We start from the raw sequence: 26,268 nt of genomic DNA, 5'->3' as shown, positions 1-26,268 counted from the left end.
GAGGTTGAGTAGGTTAGGTTTGTTTTATTAGAAAAAAGGAGATTGAGGAGGGACCTGATTGAGGTTTACAAAATCATGCAGGTTATAGACAGGGTGGATAGAGACAAGCTTTTCCCAGGGTGAAGAATTCAATAACGAGAGGTCATGCTTTCATGGTGAGAGGCGGAAAGTTTAAGTGGGGATACACGCGGCAAGTACTTCACACAGAGGGTGGTGGGCATTTGGAACGCGTTGCCAGCAGAGGAGGTAGAGGCAAGCATGGTAGATTCATTTAAGATGTGTCTGGACAGATGCATGGGTAGGTGGGGAGCAGAGGGATACAAATGCTTAGGAATTGACCGACAGGTTTAGACAGTAAATTTGGATTGGCTCAGACTTGGAGGGCCAAAGGGCCTGTTCCTGGGCTGTAAATTTTCTTTGTTCTTTGAATGGCTATCTTGCAGTTAACAACTTGTGGTTCAACACAACTGCTTCATTTGGTCAGACCAGGAGGTGGTTTTCCTCTGTCTCCCTATCACTTCCTACCTCTGGCAGCTAACCCACTAAATGGTGTGGCACAGACACTGCTTGCACAACATGATAAGCAATGCTGGGGATTTGATTGGGCTGCTCACACAACAGTAATCACTTGAGAAACATCCTGAGCACATGAAAAGTACCACACAAATGTAAGTTCTATCCTTCCTTAAAGCTATTTAGCAGATATTACGGATGTAGCTGTTAGAGGAAAGTCATGGTGTTCAGCAAACCACCCTTGCGAATGTTGTTCAGGGAGCAGCAATGGGGGAATGGCAGGAGAGAATTGGCACAGCAGGTACCAGGCAAGTCCTCAGTTACCTGTAAGCCGTTCTTGGCTGACTACACACTCAGGAAATACCACCCTGGCAATTCATGGGGACTACAGTAATCTGTAAACTCCTGGTCCTCTCCTGTTTCCCATTTTACATTGGCACAGTATACTTTGCCTGACATCTAACTGATAACTTTGAACTGAGATTAATAACTACCCTCGCGTGCACACAACAAAGCATGTTACAGCGAGACGCAATGTCCAGTTTGCCCCAGTGTTCGGCTACAACTCCCATGTAATATGCAGCCCCATTTTAATAATTTTCTTCAAAATCCATTCTTCCCCAGTTAAGCCTTCCTCAGCCCGTCCACTCAAATAGAAGCTTCATTACCAAACCCAGTATTGCACTACATCATTTTACACATTGTTACCTTGGTTCAGCAGCTTTTCCCTATTCTCACTGCAGTTGCTGTTGGAGGTCAGATATTCATGGAACTCCTTGAATCCAATGGACTGAAAGATGCCATGCTGGTAGTCCTGGCTGTGTCCCAATGGAGAAAGATCCAGACATAAAGATTAATCAATAAACTGCCAATCAACGAAACAAAAACGACAGTGCAGCAGAATGATTCATAAAATGCACAGTTCCCGAGGGCCGCACATGCTTTCAATCATTGGACTGGAGAAACGCGTGTCCCTCCTTGCCACAAAAGAAAAGGAGAACTATCCACAAATCATTCACCGGCTTATAATGTTATGGCTGTGGAGCACAAAAATGCTGCGAGAACCTTGGGCAGGATGTGGGCTGTTCACAGCGAGATGCATATTCACGTCTCTGATGGCCCATGGAGATTGTGCTGATTTTCTCAGTTTACAATACCCCAATGCTCCCATTAGACAGCTAGCTCATGAGAACTTGCAACAACAGTCCTCAACGGTTTCCCAAGAACACAACTTTCATAAGTACTCAGATAGATCCACTTCCACATGTAGGTGGTGGCCTGATACTTCAGTCAGAATTAAAATGTAGGTCATGAAGCCCATTAAGACTGTTCTGTTATTCAATGAGATCATGGCTCATCTGATAATCCTCAAATAGCTGTTCCTGCACCCCCCCCCCCCACTTTTTTGATAACAAAAAAACTGTATATTCCAGCCCTGAATATGACGTCTCCAAGATGGCGGCAGGGTAGGACTCCTGAGCTGCGGCTTGTCTGCTCTGTTCGTCTCTTTTCCTTTCTTCTCTTGCATTTTTATTCTTTTTCCTTTGACCTCGGGTGGCATTGGAGATGTCTGTTCGGAAAGCCAGTGCAGACTCCTGGCCTCAGTGTGGACGCAGATGCCTGGCACTCTCGACCTTGAGGTGAAGCCCAGCGTGGTCTGAGTTGGACGGACTGTTATTCTAAACTCTTACTTCTCTATTTTTCTAATTTATTTCCCCCTAAGAATTTGTACTGAAGAATTTGTACCTTGGTACCCAAGATGGCGACTTGTGAACTTATCACTGCACTCAAGTGAGCATGTGTGGCATAAAGGCTTGTAAACTCTTGAATATACTTAACAAGCCAGTCTTGACTGCCCTCTGTGGTAAAGAATTCAACAGCTTTACTACCCTCAGAAGAAAACATTCTGTCATAAATGGGCAACCCCTTAAGCAGCAATGATCCCTCCAACCCTAGACTCTCTCACAAGGGGAAACAAACTCCTGTATCTATCCTGCGAAACACCCCAAGAATCTTATATGTTTCTATAAAATCACCTCTCATTATTCTAGATTCCAAGGAGTACAGACCCAACGTACTCAATCTCTCCCCATATCCAGAATCAACATAGTGAACCTTCCTTGGCCAGAATAGCTTTCCTTTGAAACCAAGGCCAATAGTCCACTTGCCTTCCATCCAGTTTTGGGTCATCCACAAAATTTGACTATTCACTTCCCATCCCTGAGTCATTCATAAACATTGCGAATAATTGTGGCTCCAGCACCAATCCCTGACCCCAAACTTGTAACCTATACAATCCAGAGAGACAGGGGCAGCAGGTATAGGGGAACCGGAGCAAACTCACCTCCAAGCCACTCATCATCCTGACTTCGAAATATATCACCATTTCTTTCGCTGTCAAAAATCCCCCGTAAGAACATTGTGGGAGTGTCTACACTAAAGGTTGCAGTGATTAAATGGCTCACCACCATCTTCTCCAGGGCACTTAGAGATGGGCAGTAGATGGTGGGATCACCAGCCATGGCTACATACCATCAACAAATAAAATAAGAAGTGTCTGAGAATTGGGAGACCCAGTAGAACAGTTATCCTTAAAAGGAGGGTAAATGGAGAACAGAAGAGGCCCTAGTCAGTATGGGTAAAACACCAGAAAGCAAGTCTGAATAAGGGAAATGAATGGTAGGAGGTGTAAATGCTGGCAAAGGTGGAGACAGTAAGGAAGTTTAACTCTCCTCTAGCCTTCCAACAGCTCTAACAAGACAGAGTTTTTTTGCTGAACTATGTTTGTGGCCAGACCTGTTCTCAGCTATCTTCTGCTGGTTGTATCGCGTATGAAAGCCAACCAGCTCTTCCAGAAGGCCCGCAGCCAGCATTTCATCGACCCGACGATCCAAACGCTCATCAAGAACTGGAGACAGAAAGCAGAGAACCATAAGCTTTGCAAAATTCTGTGAAGATTTTACAACAATTATTGTGCAAGAGAAAGATAATACAAGTCTAGAAATGAACCACTCATTCCTCACACCAACAGACTGGGTTGAAACAGTGAACTGTATCAATAGGAGCTCTGCTACTTCTGGGGCAATCCCCATTTTCTCTCCATTGTCCCCTACCCTTATCCTCTAGTTACTTAGGGCTACCCTCCTGTGCTCACTGATTGACATTGGCTCCCTTGATAAGCAGAAGTTTAATCTTCATATTCTCCTCCTCATTTTCAAATCCATCCATGGTCTTACCTCCCCATTTCTTTTTTCCCCTAAATTCCTACAATTAGAACTCAAGAGTTTGCTATGCACATCTAATTCTGCCCTCAAGCATCCCCAGTTTTCTTTGCCCCACTGAGGGCCAGACCCAACAGAATAAATACTTGTAACAGAAACAGCTGGGAAGTGGGATAAATTGGAAAGTTCTGCCAGCATTGTCAATCTGTGACTATAACAAGATGGATCAGTTTGTTCATGCTGTATAATTTTTTGAACTCCCAAAATGGTAATAATGGACTAGCAAATGTGATAATTATTGAATATGTACTATTTGTAATAGGATGGATCATTTCAATGTTTCATGTTAAATAATTCTTGCTTTTTTGTCGTAATTTAAGGTAAAATTAAGACTGAGCCAAGATAGGCACGGTGGCACAGCTACCTCACAGCACCAGAGACCTGGGTTCAATTCCCGACTCAGGCGACTGACTGCGTGGAGTTTGCACATTCTCCCCCCCGTGTCAGCGTGGGTTTCCTCCGGGTGCTCCAGTTTCCTCCCACAGTCCAAAGATGTGCGGGTCAGGTGAATTGGCCATGCTAAATTGCCCGTAGTGTTAGGTGTAGGAGTAAAGGTAGGGGGATGGGTGGGTTGCGGTTCGGTGTGATCTTGCTGTGCAGAAGGGCCTGTTTCCACACTGTAAGTAATCTAATCTAATCTAATAGGCAAAGTAATAAAGCTAATTTTGAAAGGATAGGAATAGATTTGGGGAAAATTAATTGTAAAATTCCACTGACAAAGAAACAGAAAAGCAGAGGGAAATATCTAGGCTCCAGAAGAAATACATTCTGCTAAAAAGCAAGAACAAATGAGGCAGCACTGAGACACTGTGGATGAAGAGGATGACAAATTAAAACCTAAATGAAAGACATGCAGTAAGTAAATCAGGGATGAGAGTCACCAAAGGCAAAAAACAGGCATTTGGCGGTTATGTATCTGGTTGAAGGGAGCTTGCAGAGTGTGAGGTAGGGGTTGAAGGCTGCTGGGCCAGAGATGAAATGTTACATTGCCAGGTCAGTCATTTACCAGCTGGCCTCTGCAGTCAGCAGGCCCTACAGCTGTGTCTCAGCCTTTCCTGGGTCAGCTAGCCTGACTTCAACAGGCATTCCCACCTTAGCAAGGGCACAAAATTAATCACACCTCTGGAGCTATTCCTGTCCTCCAACTCCTATGTGTTGCTCCCAAATAGCCTCCTACATCTGGCTGCTTCTCATTGATCACAACGCTTTACGAGGACCTTGCTTTTACAGCAGGAACCGTGACTAACGTCTCTGTGCCCTGCCCCCTCAGCCACTCCTCCGGGAACCTGCAGCAAGCTCTGATTGGAGAAGCTGCAGCCGTCGAATCTGAAAGAGACAGCATCTTTGATTGGAAGGCAAACAGTCTTTCTTCCTCCTAATGCTTCTCCAATCACAGAAGTACATAGTTTCCACTCTCAGCAACTCACTGGATCACTCTGATATTATTGTTAATAAACAAGGAGCCTACTGGACAGTCGCTGAGAGCAGCCTCCCATTAGACCAGGTTTAAATAAAGCACCTCTCACTGACAATCTATATCTATGGGATGTGTTGTCATTGGCATTTGTTGCCCTTTCATCAGGGAGGCCAGCTTAGCTATTTCAGAGGCTTATTAAGAGACAACCACTGACTGGGACCTGGAGTCACATATTGACCAGACTGGATAACAACAGCAGACTTTTATCTCTAACTGACACCAGGTGAACCTGTCAGCCTTTTGATGACAATCACCAACAGCTTCACGGTCACCACCACGAACGTGCCACGCTTTCAGACCATCGTACAAACTGGACCATTGAGCAGGTTTACTTCCTCACACTTTCTCTTACCTGACAGGTCAGCGTGTAGCCAGAGGATGCAAGGCTTTGGAAAGCGCAGTGCTCCTCCAAGGGGTCCTCCTCCTTCCTCCTGGCGCTGTTTCAGTAGAAGTTTGCTGTGGGGAACTCCAACCTCCTCATAGACCTGCAGGCTTCTGCTCAGAGAAACAGGCATGTGTTAGAGTTACCTGCAGGCAGGCAAGAAGGTGGTCTGTGCTTCCTTCACCAAACAGAGAATGCTGGAGAAACGCAGTGAGTTCAAAACTAGACGGCATCTTTTTCAGGTGAAAGGATGAAGATTTAAAATGGACCTGAGAGGCAACATTTTCACACAGAGGGTAGTTTGTATGTGGAATGAATTGCCAGAGGAAGTGGTAGATGCAGGTACAGTTACTAACTTGAAAAGACATTTGGATAGGTACATGGATGGAAAAGATTTATAAGCAAAGAGGCCAACAGCAGGTAAATAGGACACATTTTAGTTAGGGAAATCTGGTCTGCATGGACGAGTTGGGTCTGTTTCTGTGCTGAATGACTCAGTAAGTCTAGCAGCATCTGCAGGGAGAGAAACAAACAGAGTTCTGAAGAAGATTCATACAAACTCAAAACATTAACTCTGTTTCTCTCTCCTCACATGCTGCCAGACCGAATGAGTTTCTCCAGTATTCTCTGGGTTTGTTTCAGATTTCCAGCATCCGCAGTAAGCTGGAAGAAGACCTTTATCTCCTTCAGTCTGGGTATAACCTGAACACAGTGTAGTCATTTCCACTTGTGAGAAGGCTAAGATTAGATTTTGTAAATAGTCACCAAAAAATCATTTGGGGAATTCAGGGAAAGCTTCTTCATCCAGAGGTTATTTAGAATGTTTTTCTTACTACTATAGGAAGCAAATTTTATTGTTGCATTTGAGGGTAAGCTAGATAACCATGAGACAGAGGGGACGAGGAGAGAGTTGAGGAGACACTGTCAAAGTAAGGTTGAAGCAGGCTCTTAAGGAGCATTAAAAAACTGACACAGACTATTTCTGCTAAATGGCCAGTTGCTGTGCTGTATGTGGACTATTAGGAGGATAATTATAGATTTCAAAGGACACAGACAGACTGATGGAACAGACAAACATGACTGAGGAAAATCAATGCTGAAAATGTATTGCTGGAAAAGCGCAGCAGGTCAGGCAGCATCCAAGGTGCAGGACAATCGACGCTTCGGGCATGAGCCCTGAAGGGGCTGACCTGCTGCGCTTTTCCAGCAACACATTTTCAGCTCTGATCTCCAGCATCTGCAGTCCTCACTTTCTCCTCCCTGAGGAAACTCAATGCAGGGAAGTGTGAAATGATTTATTTTGGCCAAAAGAGTCAAGTAATAGAATAACATAATGGAATGCAAGAGCATGAGACCTGTGGTAAATGTGCAGACATCACTGAAGATGCCAGGACCCACTGGGGAACGTGATGATTAAGTCAGATAGGATCATGAGCAATGGAAACAGAGCATAACCAAGTTATGGTGACCTTCCCAAATCACTGGGTTGACCTTAACTGCAAAATTACACCCAATTCTAGGCACTGCACTTCAGAAAGGACATGAAAGATTTAGACAGGATATGGTAAATATTTATGAGAATGATTCTAGGATCAGGGACATCAGTTACAAATACAGACTGGTAAAGCTGAGGCTATACTCCTGTGTGAAAAAGCACAGTGAAGATTGATAGAGATTTGAAGGGTCTAGGCAGAGCAGATAGGGAGAAACTGCTCCTATTGTTGGAAGAGTCAGAACCAGGGGATGCCGATTAGAGGTAAATGGCAAAATGATTCAAACACAATAGGAAGGAAAAACTATGCACCAAGTGCCAAATACAGTAATGCACAGTCCAACTGTGTGGTAGTGACAGATTCAATCATGGATTTCAGAAAGTTATTGGATAACTACTTAAACAGAAAATATTTGCAGGACTTCAGGGAAAAGACAGGGGAATAGGACTAGCTGAGATGCTCTTGGAGAGAACCAGCACAGTTTGGAAGGTCCAAACCACCTCCACATGTCCTGGAAATATTCTGGGATTCCAAATTCTGTGTACTTTTATGTGAAATGGTTGTCTCTCTCATGCTTTCTGATAATGACAAAATTCTTCCTTTGACTTGGTATTGATCAGGGACAGTCAGCAAGATCAAAGTCTCTGAGAAATGGAAAAAATGACCACAATTTGCAGCTTAGCCACACACATCAGCTTTTTCGCACTCCATTGAAATTCAACTGCTCACTTCAACCACAATATAATTTTTAATATGTATAACAAAACATTATCAGTTACATGCATCAAAATACCATTGCATCAGTGTTAGCTTCTTGCTGCACTGTCAGAAATGCCCACTCCAAGTACATAGGAGTACACAGACCAAAGGGGACACTTCAGTACATCACTGAACAAGGGCTACAGTGTTGGAGGTGGTGTCACTCATGTGTAGGAGGGCAGGAAAGATCTCCTGGTAAACGTGCAAATCTCAAGCAAGGGCACCAGAACTCGTGATTACAGAAGCAGGTCAAACAGACATGGTCCAAACTGGCACAAAGTGACCGTGGAGTGGCAAAGTAAAAGCACCCAGAGGGAGGATCGCATTGGGGAAGCCATCCTGAGGAGGCTCCCCCATGACTACCATCATGTTCTGGTCACCAGCCTCCACACAGTTAGGAATATTCAAATGAAAATCTCCATGAGTGTCAAAGACCAGATAGAGGAGGTGGTTACAAAATGAAACCCCTCCATCTCCACCATCTCCCTGGATTCAACAGTTTCAGGTCAATCAGATATCAGCTGATGAGTGCCTCACACCAGTTAAATCCTTTAGATATCGTTACTTTAGAATTCATGAATTATTCACTGTGTCCAGTAAAATCCCACAAACAGCAATATGATGACTGGAAACTTTAACATTGTAAAATATTAACATTGACCAGGACACCAGATCTCCCTAGACCTTGCTGGCTCACCGGTCTGGGTACATCCAACAGTGAGGCGATCCCCTGTGCTTAGTGGACTGTCAGTTTGAGTACATACTCAATTCCCTGGAGTGGTTTAAACACTCAACCTTCAAAGCAAAAGATGAGAGAGCGCTGCCAATGGAGGTACAGCCAATACTGTGCAGTTTGTGTGTCTCTCAGTCTCAGCTCTAATACAGCTAACATGATGTGAGAGTGCAGGCAAGAATACAGAATGTATATGGATTTAATTAGATCACTGTTAAATCTGCTGAGCGATGATGTTATTCAATCTACAACTGTCATTCATATTTAGCTGACCTTGCCACCTTGCGTTTATCGTTTGGGTGTAATTTTGCTGCCATTTCAGGGTCAACTTCAGCCAGTCGTTTGTAGAGTTCTTGACAGTCCAGTTTTTCCAGTTCTTCCTTTCGATTGGGCGATGGTGTTCGACTCCCAGTTTCCCAGTCTGCTGCGGAGAAAGCCTTCTCTTCCTACAAGGCAGAGCAGAGATAGCACCAATCAACCCCATCAAATGGACAGAATGTCACAAACTAACTGCAGCAAATGAGAAATAGAGCACCACAGTTTCATTTCCTGCAATGAGGGAAACATTCTGGAAATGCAAGGGGCTGTATTAAAACCACCGATGAGTTCAGCCACAACCATTGTAACAAGTAGTTGGAGCATCTCACTTTTGTAGGATTTCATGCACACTGCCCTATATCAATGTGCACAGCAGAGTAACAAGGGAAAGCAGTGACTGCACCCCCTTGTACGCTGACCGGACCCTCTGCATGATGATAAAAGTGCAATACCCGGTGAAAGAAGGCTGATAGATAAACTAAGCTGCTTTTGGAAAAAAAAGTACACATCTGAATGCACAAACTAAAACTGATAATCCAATTCACCGAGTTAGATTGGACATGCTTATATTAGATTAGAATAGACTCCCTACAGTATGGAAACAGGCCATTCGACCCAACCAGTCCACACTGACCCTCTGAAGAGCAACCCACCCAGACCCATTCCCCCACCCCAAATTTACCCCTGACTAATGCACCTAACACTATGGGCAATTTAGCATGGCCAATTCACCGAACCTGTACATCTTTGGATTGTGGGAGGAAACCGGAAAGAATGTGCAAACTCCATCCAGACAGTCACCCGAGGTGGGAATCAAACCTGCTATAATACTTAATATCAAATGCTCCCTGATGTCCATAAGTCATCTTCCTTAACACACAGAATTATATTCCTCTTTCAGCTTATAGCTTATGCTCTGTTGTTTTAGAGAGCTGAGCCATCCTGTCATATGATACATTCATCAGTGACCAGACAAGGGCTCCACTGCATTCTGGGATACAATACCCAGTAACCCAGCCTCCTGGTGACACGTACTCAGCGAAGCTCTCGGTCATGGTATGGTTAATCGACCACTATACAAAGCTCAATGAAACCCACCTTTGTGTCCACCAATACTTTCCAAAGTAGGGATTCAATGTAGTAGTTGGTTCCTCCCACAATGATTGGGATCTTCTGTCTGGCAATGATATCTTCAATGTGTGAAGTTAATGGAAATTTTTCAGAGTTGAAAGTTTGAGGACTGCATTTAACCTGCATCCTCAAATACACAAGACTTTTTCCAGATGGCTTTCAGCTCGACGGGGAGTACAGTCGCTGACCAAGCCGGGGAGCAGCATATATTAGGAGCAGAAGGTGCAGGCTTTTAATAATAAAAATAAGCCGACTTTGAGAAGAGACAGGTGCTATTGGTATCACTGTGACCCAATCAAAATATCATGGGGTTCAAGCTGCACTTCACCCATTCCAGTACTGCAGGAGTGCGACCTTGGGTCAGAGATGCCCTGTTTTACATTAAAACCTGAGGCTGCCTCTGCCAACATCTGAACTTCCTCATCTGAACTTACAAGTCAACACTTCAGAACCAAACTAGGAATAACCTGCAAGATGACATTATGCCAGCAATCACATAATTATCAAGAAAAACCAAAGCCAACAGATAACACAGTTCCATCAATCTGAGATCAGATGTCCAGTGAACTGATATTAGCTCTTTACGGTGTGGGTTCAGAAACTAGGGACATAACCTGTAAAACCGATCTGTTTAAAGCAATGAATAATAATTTGTTCTCCCCTCCTCAGCCAAGACTTTGTCATTCCACAAAGCTGGAATTCAAGTATCATGTCTAACATCACCTCTCCGCTACTGACCATCTTCTTTAACTGCCTCTTCAACCCTCACCAAGTGTCTGAGAGAGTAGCTCATGAAGTTTGTCACGAAGATTGAACCATCAGTTCAGTTGTCTTTGCAGCTCCCCTCTCTACCCCTAGCACATCAGGTTCAACTTCCCCTAAGGATCACCCTGCCCTAGCTCTGCATCCTCATTATTCTCTATTCTTTCTTTCAGTCAGTTAGAGTGATACAGCCTGGAAACAGACCTTTCGGTCCAACTAATCCATGCCAACCATGTTTCCAAACTAAACTAGTTCCACCTGCCTGCATTTGGCCCATATCCCTCCAAACCTTTCCTATTCATGTACTTACCCAAATTGTTTTAGAAGTTGTAAGCTGCATTCACTACTTCCTCTGGCAGTTCATTCCACACACAAATCACCCACTCTGTAAAAATGCTGCCTCTCATGTCCTTTTTAAATCTTTCTTCTCTCACCTTAAGAACTGTGCCCCCTAGGTTTTAACTCTGTCACCTTAGGGAAAAGACCTTTGCTATTCACCATATCTATGTCCCTTATGATTTTATGAACCTATGTAAGGTCACTCTTCAACTTCCTATGCTCAAGTGAAAAGGTCCCAGCCTGTCAGTCTATTCCCTGCATTCCCAGCAACATCCTGGTAATTTTTTCCTGAACCCTCTCCCGTTTAGTAATATCCTTCTTTTAACAGGGTGACCAGAACTCCAACACAGTACTCCAGAACAGGCCTCACCATCATTCTGTACAACATCGATATGAAATCACAACTCCTGTAAAAAATTCTGAGCAATGAAGGCAAGCATGCTAAACGCCTTTGTAGCCATACCATCTACCTGCGATGCAACTTTCAAGGAATTATGGGGATCATCCCCAGGTCGATGCTACAACATTACCCAGGTAGCAGAAGAAGAATGTTGGGAAATGCAACACCATTCACTTTGGTGGAATAGGAAAGCAGAATATTGCTGAAATGTATGAAACTTGTCAACATTGGCATTCAGGCAGGCTTCGCTGTACTTGTACAAGGAATACAAATCATGAGCAAGTATGTACAGCAAGTAATCAAGAAAGCAAGTAGCACGCTGATCTTTATCAGAAAGAGATCGAAGGATGAGATGTAAGAAAGTCTTGCTACGATTGGACAAGGTTTCCATTGGACACCTCGTCCTGTTTTGGTCTATGTAGTTAAAGGAATGATATACTTTTATTGGACCCAGAACAGTGACAGGTCACTTGTCTGGTCCCTGGATGAGCTGGCTGTGCAATGATGAGAGGCTGAGTAAACTAGGACTATAATCTGCAGTTTAGAAGAAAAAGAGGTGATCTCTTTGAAGCATACAAGATTCAACAGGGTGGTGATCGGGTGGATAGAGAGATGGTTTCGTCTGGCTGAGCAATTAGAACATGGGGTACAGTCTCAAGATAAGGGGTCAACAATTTAGAATGGAGATAGGAGGGCTTTACGTCTTTGGAAATACTTGTCCACAGATATTGATACTCCATTGTTAAATATATTCAAGGCTAAGATGGAAAGCTTCTTAGTCTCTCAAGGAATCAAGGAATTTGGGGAGTGGGCAGCAAAGTGAAAATGAGGGCGATGATCAGCCTGACTGGAATTAATGACTGAGTAGACATGGGGGCTGGGTGGTTTGTTTCTGTTCCTATTTCTAATGTTCACCAGTGTACAGCTAGGACCAGCTTTGCCTAGTTTCATTCTCAACACTCTCCTGAATAGAGACCAAAGTCACATGCCCGATCAGCCTGATGCAGACAGAAATCATGCCTTCCTCTCTAATACAGACTGTAACAGCCAACTCACCCCCAGATTCAGCTGGAATCACTGCCCAACCCAAGACTCAAACTGAAATCACACACCCCTCTTCACATCATGAAAGGATATAATCGACAGTGCCTTATTCCTGAAGTCAACAACCGAATAGGAAACAAGTGGATCCAGGAAGCTGATCATGTGGTGTCTGCACAGTTGCTGCTCTTCTCGAGTCACCTTGTTTGTAATGATGTCCAAACCTTTGTAAACCTGCAACATACAGCCAAATATTAACATTGTTAGGAAAGTTTAACTCTACTATCCTCCTGATACTATCCTTAAATAGTAACAGTCTCTTCAACACTTCACCCTGAACCATGACTCATTTTATCCTATCCCCAGACTGTATCTGAACAACCACTATTGGAAGTTGCTACTTCCAATTCCTCTCCCACAACCCCATGATCTCGCCACCTTGACCCCCAACTTCTCCAACTAGGGGGCATGATTTCTGTCTGTATCAGGCTGGTCTCCAATCGGCAATTATTACATTGTACACCAAATCGAGCCACAGTCAGAGCTAGGTCAGATGACAAGAGCACCATTTTAACCTCAAATAAAACAAACTACAAGAATGGTTCCTTAGTCAAGTCCAGAGTCTCAACTTCCATCTGGGGATATTGCTTCATTTAGGACTTAAGTCAGGATAGTGTGGACCTTGAAGGGGAACTTGTTGGTGGTGAGGTTCCTGTGTATCTGCTTCCCTCATCTTTCGCGAGGAAGTTAAACTTCCCAGTCCAACATGGCACCTTCACATCATTTCTAGATGAAAATTTGGAAGGTACAGTTGAAGAGGCCTTAGAGAAGTTCTGCTGTGAGATGATTACAAACATTGCTGCTAATGAGTGTCAGTGGTAGAGAGAATGGACATTTATGGATACAGTGCTAATCTGTCTGTTTGTCCTGGATGGTGTCAAGTTTGAGTTCTGTTGCCACTGGACAAGTAGGTTGCATTAGTTGCACTTACTGAAGTAGAAGGTGTGAACTGTGGTGTCACACTCCTGACTTGTGACTTGTAAACGTAAATAGTCAAGAGGTAAATTATCACCTACAGGGTTCCTGGTCTCTGTCCTACTCTTGTAGCCACAGGACATATATGGCTAATTGACTTTCTGGTCAATGGTAACCCCTGAGAATAAAGAAGAACAAAGAACAAAGAAATTTTTACAGCCAAGGAACTGGAACTTCAGCCCTCCAAGCCTGAACTGATCCAAATCTACTGTCTAAACCTGTCGTCCAATTTCTAAGCATCTGTATCCCTCTGCTCCCCACCTACTCATGCATCTGTCCAGATGCATATTAAATGAATACACCATGCCTGCTTCTACTACCTCTGCTGGCAACATGTTCCAGGCACCTACCCCCCTCTGTGTAAAAGTACATGCCGTGTGTATCCCCTTAAACATTTCACCTCTCACCTTGAAAGCGTGACCTCTTGTTATTGAATCCTTCACCCTGGGAAAAAGCTTATCTCTACCTACCCTGTCTATACCCTTCATGATTTTGTAGACCTCAATCAGTCCTCCCTCAATCTCCTTTTTTCTAACGAAAACAAGTCTAACCTACCCAACCTCACTTCACAGCCAGCACCTTCCATACCAGGCAACATCCCTGTAAACCTTCTCTGCACCCTCTCCAAAGCATCCATATCCTTTTGGTAATGTGACGACCAGAACTGTACCAGTATTCTAAATGCAGCCGAACCAATATCATGTACAATTTTAACAAGACCTGCCAGCTCTTATACTCAATACCCCGTCCAATGAAGGCAAGTATACCATATGCCTTCTTGACCACTCTATCCACCTGTGCAGCCACCTTCAGGGTACAATAGACCTGCATTCCCAGACCTCTCTGTTCATCAACTTTGTCCAAGGCTCTTCTGTTTCCTGTATAATTCGCTCTAGAATTAGGCTTCCCAAAATGCATCACCTCACATTTGCCTGGATTGAACTCCATCTGCCACTTCTCCACCCAACTCTCCAGTCTATAATCTCCTGTATTCTTTGACAGTCCCCTATGGTTTCTGCTACTCCACCAATCTTCATGTCATTTGCAAACTTGCTGATCATACCAACAGTGATCTCTTCCAGATTATTTATGTATATTACAAACAACAGTGGCCCCAACACTGATCCCTGTGGAACACCACTAGGTCACCTTTCTCCATTTTGAGAAATTCTCTTCAACTACTGCTCTCTGTCTCCTGTTGATCAACCAGTTCTTTATCCACCTCGCTAGAACACCCTGCACACCATGTGACTTCACTTTCTCCATTAGTCTACACTGGGGAACCTTATCAAATGTCTAACTAAAGTCTGTGTATATGACATCCATCAACTTGAGGACATTGAAAAATGGGAGACCCAGTAATGATCATGCCACTGAATGTGAATGTTGACACTTAGCTTCTGTCTCGTTGGATATTTTGAGAACTGGCTGTAAATGTTAGAATTAGAATCCCTACAGTGTGGAAACAGGCCATTCGGCCCAACAGGTCCACACTGACCCTCTGAACAGAAACCCACCCAGTCCCATTCCCTTATCCTATTACTCTACATTTCCCTCTGACTAATGCACACTACGGGCATGGCCATCCACCTGACCCGCACATCTGTGTACTGTGGGAGGAAACCCACACAGACAGTCACCAGAGGCTGGAATTGAACCCGGGACCCTGGTGCGATCAGGGAGATTACTGAAGGGTTTAATAAGGAGACGGGTTGTGGGGTGGGGTTAATATTCCTGAGGTGGGGCTGTGACCTTTGTAAACACATGGAGCCACTGACTGACCAGCAAACATGCAGCTGAGCATCAGCATTTACAGAGAGCGGGAGGGGGATGAGACCGGCGCCACCTCACCTCACACTCCCCACCCCCCCTCCTCTCTCTCCCCTCCTCTCCTCTCTCTCACCCCCTCCTCCTCTCTCTCACCCCCCCTCCTCTCTCTCACCCCCCTCCTCTCTCTCACCCCCCCCTCCCTCTCTCTCACCCCCCCCTCCTCTCTCCACCCCCCTCTCCTCTCTCTCACCCCCCCCTCTCCTCTCTCTCACCCCCCCCTCCCTCTCTCTCACCCCCCCCCTCCTCTCTCCACCCCCCCCTCCTCTCTCTCACCCCCCCCCCCCTCTCTCTCACCCCCCCCCTCTCTCTCTCTCTCACCCCCCCCCCTCCTCTCTCTCACCCCCCCCCCTCTCTCTCTCACCCCCCCTCCCTCTCTCTCACCCCCCCCCTCTCCTCTCTCTCTCACCCCCCCCCTCTCCTCTCTCTCACCCCCCCCCTCTCCTCTCTCTCACCCCCCCCCTCTCCTCTCTCTCACCCCCCCCCCTCCTCTCTCTCACCCCCCCCCTCTCCTCTCTCTCACCCCCCCCCCTCTCCTCTCTCTCACCCCCCCCCCTCTCCTCTCTCTCACCCCCCCCCCTCTCCTCTCTCTCACCCCCCCCCCCTCTCCTCTCTCTCACCCCCCCTCCCTGACCCTCCCCCCGGGACCTGCATGGAGTCCGCGCTGATGATTTCTCCTCGGAGCCTCCGGCCCAGCTCCAGCGCGAGCCGCGACTTCCCGCTGCCGGTCGGCCCGAGAATCACCAGCGGGAGGCCAGCCATCGGCAGGCGGAGAGCCCGAGGCCCGAACTCCGGCTCCGGGAGAGACAGGCCCCAGGACCCGGCAGCCGGGGGACCGGAAATAGGAGGGACCAGCAGCCGGGGGACCGGAAATAGGAGGGACCGGCAGCCGGGGGACCGGAAATAGGAGGGACCGGCAGCCGGGGGACCGGAAATAGGAGGGACCGGAAGTAGGAGGGGCCGGCAGCCAGGGGACCGGAAATAGGAGGGACCGGCAGCCGGGGGACCGGAAATAGGAGGGACCGGAAATGGGAGGGACCGGAAATAGGAGGGACCGGCAGCGGGGGACTGGGTGCGGGGGAAGGGGTAATGGAAAGGGATAATTGGCTGAGGATAGGAGTTAGGCAATGAGGACCCCCCCCCGGGGGCAATGGGGGTGCCCGGGGCGGTGGGTGTGGGCAATGGGGGTGCCCGGGGGGCGGTGGGTGTGGGCAATGGGGGTGCCCGGGGGGCGGTGGGTTTGGGTAATGGGGGTGCCCGGGGGGCGGTGGGTTTGGGTAATGGGGGTGCCCGGGGGCGGTGGGTGTGGGTAATGGGGGTGCCCGGGGGCGGTGGGTGTGGGTAATGGGGGTGCCCCGGGGCGGTGGGTTTGGGTAATGGGGGTGCCCCGGGGCGGTGGGTTTGGGTAATGGGGGTGCCCGGGGCGGTGGGTGTGGGTAATGGGGGTGCCCGGGGGCGGTGGGTGTGGGTAATGGGGGTGCCCCGGGGCGGTGGGTTTGGGTAATGGGGGTGCCCGGGGCGGTGGGTGTGGGTAATGGGGGTGCCCGGGGGCGGTGGGTGTGGGTAATGGGGGTGCCCCGGGGCGGTGGGTTTGGGTAATGGGGGTGCCCGGGGCGGTGGGTGTGGGTAATGGGGGTGCCCCGGGGCGGTGGGTGTGGGTAATGGGGGTGCCCGGGGGCGGTGGGTGTGGGTAATGGGGGTGCCCCGGGGCGGTGGGTTTGGGTAATGGGGGTGCCCCTGGATAAAGGACCCAGGTAAAGGGGCGGCTGTAATCTGTGGGGTTCTCTGGCCCCGTGTCTGCTATTGCAGACTGATGCCCATAGCCTGCCCCTCGGCCATGGTCAGGGTGGTGACTAATATTTAGGGTCTTCATGTGAGTGAGCAGGTTGAGCCCCAGTCATGGGGCAGACATATACAATAAAGGAACGTCTGTAATTTTGGGTGACTTTAATTGACATTTAGATTGGGTGAATCAAACTATTGACAATACCACGGAGAAGGAATTCCTAAAGTGTGTACAGGATGGTTTCTGGACCAATACATCGAGGAACCAGCTCAAGTACAGGCCATTTTAGACTGGTTATAATGAAATGAGAAAGGAACAAATATAGAGTCATAGAGATGTACAGCATGGAAACAGACCCTTCGGTTCAACCCGTCCATGCCAACCAGATATCCCAACCCAATCTAACCCCACAAGCCAGCACCTGGCCCATATCCCTCCAAACCCTTCCTATTCATATACCCATCCAAATGCCTCTTAAACGTTGCAATTGTACCAGCCTCATACCACTTCCTCTGGCAGCTCATTCCAATTGGTAATGTAATTGCGAGAGACTGTTTGGTGAATGAATGACCATAATGTTAAAAATCACACAACACCAGGTTATAGTCCAGCAAGTTTATTTGGAAGCACTAGCTCTCGGAGCATCGCTCCTTCATCAGGTAGTTGTGATGGAGTAGTGCTCTGAAGGAGCTAGTGCTTCCAAGTAAACCTGTTGGACTATAATCTGGTGTTGTGTGATATTTAACTTTAACACCTCAGTCCAATAGTGGCTCCTCCACATCATGGTGACCATAATATAATAGACTTGTTCAGAAATGTTGTAGTGTGATTTGAATAGGCTGGGTGTGTGGGCAAATGCATGGCAGATGAAGTATAATGTGGATGAAGCATAATGGGAGGTTATCCAATTTAGTAGCAAATAAAAAGGCAGATTCTTATTTCAATGGCTGTAAATTGAGAGAGGGGAATGTTCAATGTCACCTGGGTGGCCTTGTGCACCAGATGATGAAGTTAAGCACAGATGTGCCACAGGTATTAAAAAAAGTAAATTGTAATAGCAAGAAGATTTGAGTACAGGAACAGGGATGTCTTGCTGCAATTATACAGGGCATTACTGAGGCCACACTTGGAATACTGTGTGCAGTTTTGGTTTCCTTGTCTGAGGAAGGATGTTCTTGCAGCTGAGGATGTACAGCAAAGGTTTACCAGACTGATTCCTGGGATGATAGAGTCGAGATCAGAGTGGTGCAGGAAAAGCACAGCAGGTCAAGCAGGATCCAAAGAGCAGGAAAATCGACGTTTCGGGCAAAAGCCCTTCATCAGGTCTGTATAAGGAGACAATGAGTTAATTAAGATTGTATTCGTTGGATTTTAGAAGAATGAGGAGGGACTTAATTGATTCCTATAAAATTCTAATAGGACTAGGCAGGTTAAGAGTAGGAAGGATGTTCGCAATGGTGGGAGTGTCCAGAATCAGGTATGATGGTTTAGGGGACACAGGTAAACATTTTAAGGACCGAGATGAGAAATTTCCTCACCCGAAGAATGGTTAATCTGTGCAATTTGCTGCCACAGAAAGTGGTTGAGGTCAGACATTGTGTTTTCAAGAAGGAGGTAGATATTGCTTATGTAGTTAAAGGAATGTGGGGGAGGATGGGATTAGGATATTAAAATCCACCCTGATCGTTATTGAATGATAGCACAAGTTCAAGGGGTCGAAATGGCCCACTCCACAGCTCCTATCGTCTATGTTTCTATATTTCATTAAATGACCCATTGACTCAACATTTTCCTGAAAATAACTGCTAACTAGGCATGGGGTAGGAGGGGAAAATCCATGTCAAATTTTATCCTTTACTCTTCCAATCATATGCAGTGGGCCTTCACCCCTCCCAACACCACCCCTGACACCTCCAAGACAGTACCTTTTCTGTACTGACAGCTCTATTGCTGATAACATCCTGGTTGATTGATCTTTTAAATAACCTGCAGATTCACCAAATCAGGCTGGATATGTTCAGGACGTATCTTCAGATGATGCCCCACCTTCAACTGACCCTTCTCCAGACTCCTGTCATTGGTCTGCTAACATGTCAATCATAACCGGGCCAGGCTTTCCCGTCACTTTTCAATGGGGAGCAGGTTTAACTTTTGAAAATGTGGCCACCCAAAGCTTGATGGTCCGTTCAGAACAGGGTTTGCACGTTATTAATGACCATGCTACCATGATTCCTGAAATGCTGGCCATTTTAGAATTCAGAAAACTGTCAAACTATGCACAATGTTCCGACTACTCACATCTTGAAATGGCTTCAAGAAGAACATCCTCCTGCTATTGCACCTGGAGAATGTGACAGGGGCGTTGCTGGTGGAATTTATTACTGAGACAGTGTATGCGGGAGGGTGTGGATGATAAATGCTCTTACTTTAGGACTTGCAGATGCCATAGAGTACTACAGCACAGAGACAGGCCCTTCGGCACGGTGGCACAGTGGTTAGCACTGTTGCCTCACAGCGCCAGAGACCTGAGTTCAATTCCCGGCTCAGGCGACTGACTGTGTGGAGTTTGCACATTCTCCCCGTGTCTGCGTGGGTTTCCTCCGGGTTCTCTGGTTTCCTCCCACAGTCCAAAGATGTGTGGGTCAGGTGAATTGGCCATGCTAAATTGCCCATAGTGTTAGGTGAAGGGGTATGGGTGGGTTGCGCTTCGGCGTGTCGGTGTGGACTTGTTGGGCCGAAGGGCCTGTTTCCACACTGTAGGTAATCTAATCTAAACTGGTCCATACTGACCAAAATGTCCATCTACACTAACCCCATTTCCCTGCACTTAATCCCTCCCATATCCTTCTCAGCCTTTCCTATCCATTTATTTATCCATGTGCCTTTTAAATATTGTTAATGTGGCCACCTCAACCACTTCTGCTCGCAGCTCATTCCATCTGCGTACCACCCTCCGTGTAAAAAATGTTGCCCAGCACTGACCCTAGTCACAGGCCTCTAATACATGCATCCTTCCATTATTACTCTCTGCTTCCTACAGCTCCCTCTGAATTCCATGTCTTTGTTTGCCATTATTAGATAGCTGGAATGATGCTTTTTTAAAAATTCATTGAGGGGATGTGAGCATCACTGGCAGGGCCAATGTTTATTGTCCAATTCCAGTTGCCGTTAAGGTGAGCGGCCTTTGTGAACCACTACTGTCCATGCACTGTGGAAACTCCTACAATGGTGTTGGAGAAGGTATTCCATGATTTTGATCAAGCAACACTGAGGAAATGGTGATATATTTCCAATTCAGTGTGTGGCATGGAAGGGAACTTGCTGTTGGTGTTACCATGTACCTGTTGTCCCTGTCCTGGATGTTAGTGATTGTGACTTTGGAAAGTACTGTATGAGGAGTTTTGGTGAATTTCTGCAGTGGATCATGTAGATGGTATGCACTGCTGGTAATGAACATCAGTGGTAGAGGGAATGGATGTTTGTGGATGTGGTCCCAATCAAGTGGACTGCTCTGTTGCTAGATGGTATCAGGCTTTTTAAGTGTTGTTGGAGTTGCACCCGTCCAGCCAAGTGGGGAGTATTCCATCACACTCCCGACTTGTAAATGGTCAGGAAATGAATTACTCACTGCAGATTGTGAGCCACTGATCTCTTGTAGTCACTGTATTTATATTGTTATGACAAGGGATAAACCCCTCTGCTCATTTAAACCCAACACACAGAGAAGCTCACCTCGCGCCGTAATCTGTTACATTTCGAGAGGCAAAGAACTATCCCAGATTTCACTATTTAAAGTAAAAATTAACAATTTTACTTTTTAAGTCCAACAGAGAACCACTATCTACAACTCCTTTCTCCTAAACCTACCTTTTACCTCCCACTCTACAATATTACTCCGATTTTAAAAAACCCCAGATTAAGATTTTTTGAAAAATACTGTTTCAAAACCAGTCAGCTTTGTCGACTTGTCTTTGTAGATTTCTCTAGGTCAGCTTTGGTCTTCTGCTGCAGAGATTACTTATGGGCAGGTACCTTTCAGAGAGCCATTCAGCTAGTAGTCTATACTTGTTGGTTTTCTTTTAAATTAGATTAGATTCCCTACAATATGGAAACAGGCTCTTCAGCCCAACCAGTCCACACCGACCCTTCGAAGAGTAACCCACCCAGATCCATTTTCCCTCTGACTAATGCGTCTAACACTATAGGCAATTTTAGCATGGCTATTTCACCTGACCTGCACATCTTTGGACTGTGGGAGGAAACCGGAGCACCCGGAGGAAACCCACGCAGACACGTGGAGAACGTGCAAACTCCACACAGTCGACCGAGGGTGGAATTGAACTCAGGTCCCTGGCGCTGTGAGGCAACAATGCTAACCACTGAGCCACCGTGCTGCCCAGTTCTCCCCCTAACTCTTCAAAATGTCCAGTTTGATACCAACATCAGATCATTTCATTGGTTTGATGTCATCAAAACACAATTCAAATTCGATTGGATTCTGGTATCTGGGCCATAATTTAAACTGATTGCCCACATTTGAATTTGTTTTTGTTCCATGGCAACACAAACTCCAGTTATTTGTTTTAACCAAGTGTTACATTTTTACCTTATTCAGCACTCTGTTCTTTTGGACAGTCCTTGCTAGCTTCCTCTCTCTTTTAATGGTACAGTACACCGATATCTTCATAACAATACTGCAAGTGCAGTTGAGTTATTGGTCAATGATTCTGATATTGGGGATTTAACAATGGCAGTGCCATTGAATGTCAACAGGTGTTAGATTCTCTCTTGCTGGATATGGGTATTGCCTGGCATCTCTGGGGTGTGAGTAACACTTGTCAGCACATTCCTCGATTATTATCAATGTCTTTTTTGTACTTGAACATGGAATGCTTCACTATCTGAGGCATCATGAATGGTGCAGTCCCCACGTTTGACGTTAGGTTGGAGGGAAGATCATTGATGAAGCAACTGAAGGTGGTTGGGCCTGGGACACAACTTTCAGGATCTCCTGCAGAGATGTTCTGAGGCTGAGATGTCTCACCTCCAACAACCACAACCATTTTTTGTGCCAGGTATGACTTCAACCAATGGAGAGATTCCCCTCAATTCCCATTGACTCTACTTGGGTTCCTTGATGCCACATTTGAGAGTATCAACACAAAAGGGTAAAGTGGTGAAGAAGGGGTACAGCATTGATGCCTTCATCAGCCGAGGCATTGAAAATTGATAAATAATGTTGCAGCTATATAAAACGTTACTTAGGCTGTGTTTGCTTTATTGTGGTCAGTTCTGGTTGCCACACTAAAGGATGTGGTGGCTTTGGAGAGGTTTAACAGGATGTTGCTTGGGTCGGAGTGAATTAGCTATAAGGAGTGGTTGGACAAACTTGGGATTGTTCTTGCTAGAGTGTCGAAGGTTGAGTGGCAACCTGATAGAATGATATAAAAATTATGAGAGGCATGAAGAGGGTGGATGATTGGGAGTCTTTTTCCAAGGATGAAAAATTCAAATGCTATGAGCATAGGTTTAAGGTGAGAGGAGAAAAGTTTAAAGGAGATGTGCAAGGCAAGATTGTTTTATACAGAGGGTAGTAGGTGCCTGGAGTATGCTGCCACTGGAGGCAGCAGAAGTAGACAGGATAGCAATATTTAAGAGGAATTCAGACAGACACGTAAAAGGCAAGGAATAAAGGGTTTAGTTTAGAATGGCATCATAGTAGACACCGGCATGATTAGCCAAAGACACATTTCTGTGCTGGATGGTTCTCTGTTAAACATTGTCTTGATGCAAGGTCTGTTACTCTCACTTCCCTCTGGAATTCAGCTCTTTTGTCTGTGTTTGAATCAAGGTTGTAATGAGGCAGTATCTGTCAGTTATTATCAAATTGGCCCTAAAGCCCATCCAACCCCAGATGTCTCGGAACCTGTGTCTCTACAGCCTCCTGAAAAAACACCAAGGACAACATAACCTTGTTGAGAGTATAATCGTACCTGACAGGAAACATCCTCAATGTCTGTTGTGTCAAGGCCCTTAAGAATTATAGATGATTCAATGTGATCACTTCTCAAGTCTCCCAATCTTTCAGAAACATGTGATCAAGGTAAGAAAATTAGGTAGTAAAGGAGCTGTGTCAGCATGTGGATCTGTCTCAGGATGGTGCCTAGTAGAGTATCAGCATTTTAGTTATTCTGATTAAATGAATTCTCGGAAAATACCCTTCATAATGCATAGAAGGGAGGGACAACTCAGCCTGCGATTTCAATCAAGTTCCATAGACGGGGGAGTACAACACTGGACTCAAACATAACCCTTCCTGATGAAGGGCTTATATCAGAAACATTGATTTTGCTGCTCCTTGGATGCTGCTTGATCTGCTGTACTTTTCCAGCAACACACTCTCAAGTCAAACATATGCATTGAAGAATAAACAAATAAACACAACGTTGTTACTTTACAGCCGATAGCTCACTTGTACTTGATGATTTGTTGCTTGATGGCAGGATTCATCAAAGAGTGATTGCAAGTGTCTGGAGGGATTTTATATTTTAATTGGATTCACATCGTAATCAACAAAAAGGAGCAGGAGAGCAAAAGTGATCCATATTCATGTTGTACTGCGGGGACCTGTACACCATGGCTAAACTTTTACCCAACATTTCATCTTTCCAATCTTTCTTCACAATAAAAACAAGTGAGAACCAAACTGAATATTGGAAGTTAAGAGAAATAAAGTTAACAATTAAACTGTATGAAAATAGACATAAAAAAGCTATTCAAAGGTCCTCTATATGTATAGACATTTACAAGGAAGCAGTGAGCCAATTAGGGAGTAAAAAAGGGGTTTAAGGCATGCAGCGAGACAACGAATGAGAGTCTGAATAATTGCTTTGCCTCTGGGGTTATCAAGGAAAAAAGATTCTGCAGAAGTCACAGTGACGAGGAGACAGTAGCAACACTAGTGGCTAAAGATAAAGATGTGGTATTGGAAAAGTGGCTACGCTTCATGTTGATAAATCACCAGGAGTGGATGAGTTGCATCTGAATGTGGAACTTGCAGAGGTACTGTCTGTAATTTTCCCACCCTCCTTAGATAAGGAATCGTTCAAATAAAAGGTTAGCAACAGGCTATTAAGTTCAGCCTTAGTAGTGGAAAAGCTTTTATTGGGGATAACATTAATAGTCACTGGCATGTTGAGAAAACTAGCATACATTTGGGCAAATTGTGTTTAGTAATTTTGAGTTCTTATTAAAATTAGGTAACAGAATTAATGAGGTTAATGTGGTTGATTAACTTCTGAAGATATTTGATAAAGTGCCACTTAATAGGATTGTGAGCAAATCTGAAATCCATGGAATAGCAGAGATGGCAGCAAGATTCTGAAATTGAGTGACAGGGAACCGAGAATAATGGTGAATGGTTGTTTTCAGAAAGTTGCCTCGTGGACGGGGGTTGATATTAAGACTATCATTTCAGTCTATATTACTGACCTTGTCTTGAGGGTGCAGAGCACTTTTTCAGAATTTGGAGGTGACGCAAAACCTGGAATATTGTGAACCATGAGGAGGACTGATAAGAGACGTAGGCTGGTGGAAAGCGTTGATAAGAGATGGTAAAACTTAACGCAGAAGAGGTACACAGTGATTTACTTTGCATGATTGAAGGAGCAGATGATTTTAAAGAGGAGCAGAGGACCTGGATCCAAATCAGTGAAGGTGGCAGGAAGGTTGAGAAAGTGGTTGATTAGAAACAAGGGATCCGGGCTTTAAAATGGACTCATGGAGTGAAAGAAAAACAAGAAAGTTACCCTTGAGAAACATAGGTTTAATCCGAACTGGAATTTTTGTATCCAATTCTCTGCACCACGTTTTCAGAGGACATGAATTAATTGGAGCGAATGTAGAAAATATAAATGAGAGGGACCCTGGGGATGAGAGACTTCAGTTACCTGGATAGATTGGAGAAACTGGGGCTGAGGTCTTGAGAGAGGGGCAAGTGGAGAGGAGATTTGATAAAATCCTAAGGGATGTGGACTAAGTTGATAGGGATATACTATTCCAATTGACCAGGGGATTAACGATCCAAAGGATACTGATTTAAGGTGATTGGCAAAACAACTAAAAGTAACAAGATAGAAAACATTGCTGCAGTGAGTGGTTTAACCTGGAATGCACTGCCCAGGAGTGTGATGGAGGCAGGATCTATGTGTGTTTGAAAAGAGAACGGGATGATTATCTGAAGACAATCGATTTGCTTGGTAGGGGAATGGTACCAATTGAATTGATCTTGCACAGTGCTGGCACAGACCCAACGGGCCAAATGGCCTCCTGTTCTGCAACCATTCCATGATCCCAAAACACTGAAAGAGAAGCAAATTGAAGGTGACAGGTCTAAGTAAATGGTGCCAGTGCAAGATCTGAGCCCTGTGTTAGCATGGGATCATCTGCAAGCGACAGTAAAACATTGTCTTTTATAAAAGGTCTGTTTTATTGGCTGGTGCTCCAGTACAATGTGAGGTAAACACACGCTCTTTACAGTTGCACAAGATTTAAAACACAATAAATAAAATGATGTAATGAAGTTAATCAGCAGGTTTTATTTCAGCTTTGGTGTATGGATCTGTGCTTACCAGTGGCTTCAATTATCTTCTTCATTCAGAAGGGCCAATTGGTCACAGGTAGGAGAGTAACCTACTGATTAAGGCCATTACCACAGGGACCTCATCCTGGCATTTTCCTGCTTGATTCATGAACCAGTATTTTCTTCTGTGCCAATTCTTGATAACATAAACTGTACATTTACAGTGAGGGAGACTATGGGTAAATTCACTGATGGTTGTTCACTGCTCCTCAAGGGGACCTTCTTTGTGTTGATGAGACAGGGAAGACGGGATTAAAGAGATACAACAATAGTGTAAAACTTAGAACGTTGCCCAACCACCTACTCTATGAGAGATGGCCCCGAGCACGCTGCTCCAAATCAAAGTTAAA

At 45.4% G+C, this 26,268-nt stretch overlaps 2 protein-coding genes across 5 annotated transcripts in view; both read right to left on the bottom strand.

The window, feature by feature from the left end:
* The window catches only part of trit1 (tRNA isopentenyltransferase 1), a 47,601-nt gene extending 31,263 nt beyond the window's left edge, over positions 1-16,338 (bottom strand). The window contains exons 1-7 of one of the 4 annotated variants that reach the window (XM_060847130.1): positions 16,140-16,338; positions 12,726-12,863; positions 10,055-10,153; positions 8,912-9,084; positions 5,624-5,766; positions 3,310-3,421; positions 1,222-1,331 (exon numbers count right to left, since the gene is read on the bottom strand). In XM_060847130.1, the coding sequence (XP_060703113.1) occupies positions 1,222-1,331; positions 3,310-3,421; positions 5,624-5,766; positions 8,912-9,084; positions 10,055-10,153; positions 12,726-12,863; positions 16,140-16,253 (889 nt within the window). In that variant the 5' untranslated portion in view covers positions 16,254-16,338. Of the gene's footprint in view, positions 1-1,221; positions 1,332-3,309; positions 3,422-5,623; positions 5,767-8,911; positions 9,085-10,054; positions 10,154-12,725; positions 12,864-13,620; positions 13,727-16,139 lie in introns of those variants that run through there. The other 3 variants (XM_060847131.1, XM_060847132.1, XM_060847133.1) reach the window with 3 other exon arrangements.
* Positions 16,339-16,611: 273 nt separating this feature from the next.
* On the bottom strand, positions 16,612-17,364 carry LOC132829790 (basic proline-rich protein-like). Its single transcript, XM_060847154.1, has one exon. It carries the CDS (start codon positions 17,362-17,364, stop codon positions 16,612-16,614), a length of 753 nt encoding a protein of 250 aa, XP_060703137.1.
* Positions 17,365-26,268: the final 8,904 nt, after the last annotated feature.

This window comes from Hemiscyllium ocellatum, chromosome 30 (assembly GCF_020745735.1).
Source record: "Hemiscyllium ocellatum isolate sHemOce1 chromosome 30, sHemOce1.pat.X.cur, whole genome shotgun sequence".
NCBI lineage: Eukaryota > Metazoa > Chordata > Chondrichthyes > Orectolobiformes > Hemiscylliidae > Hemiscyllium > Hemiscyllium ocellatum.
Note: the sequence above shows the minus strand (reverse complement) of the source record. Positions and strands in the feature narration are given on the sequence as shown.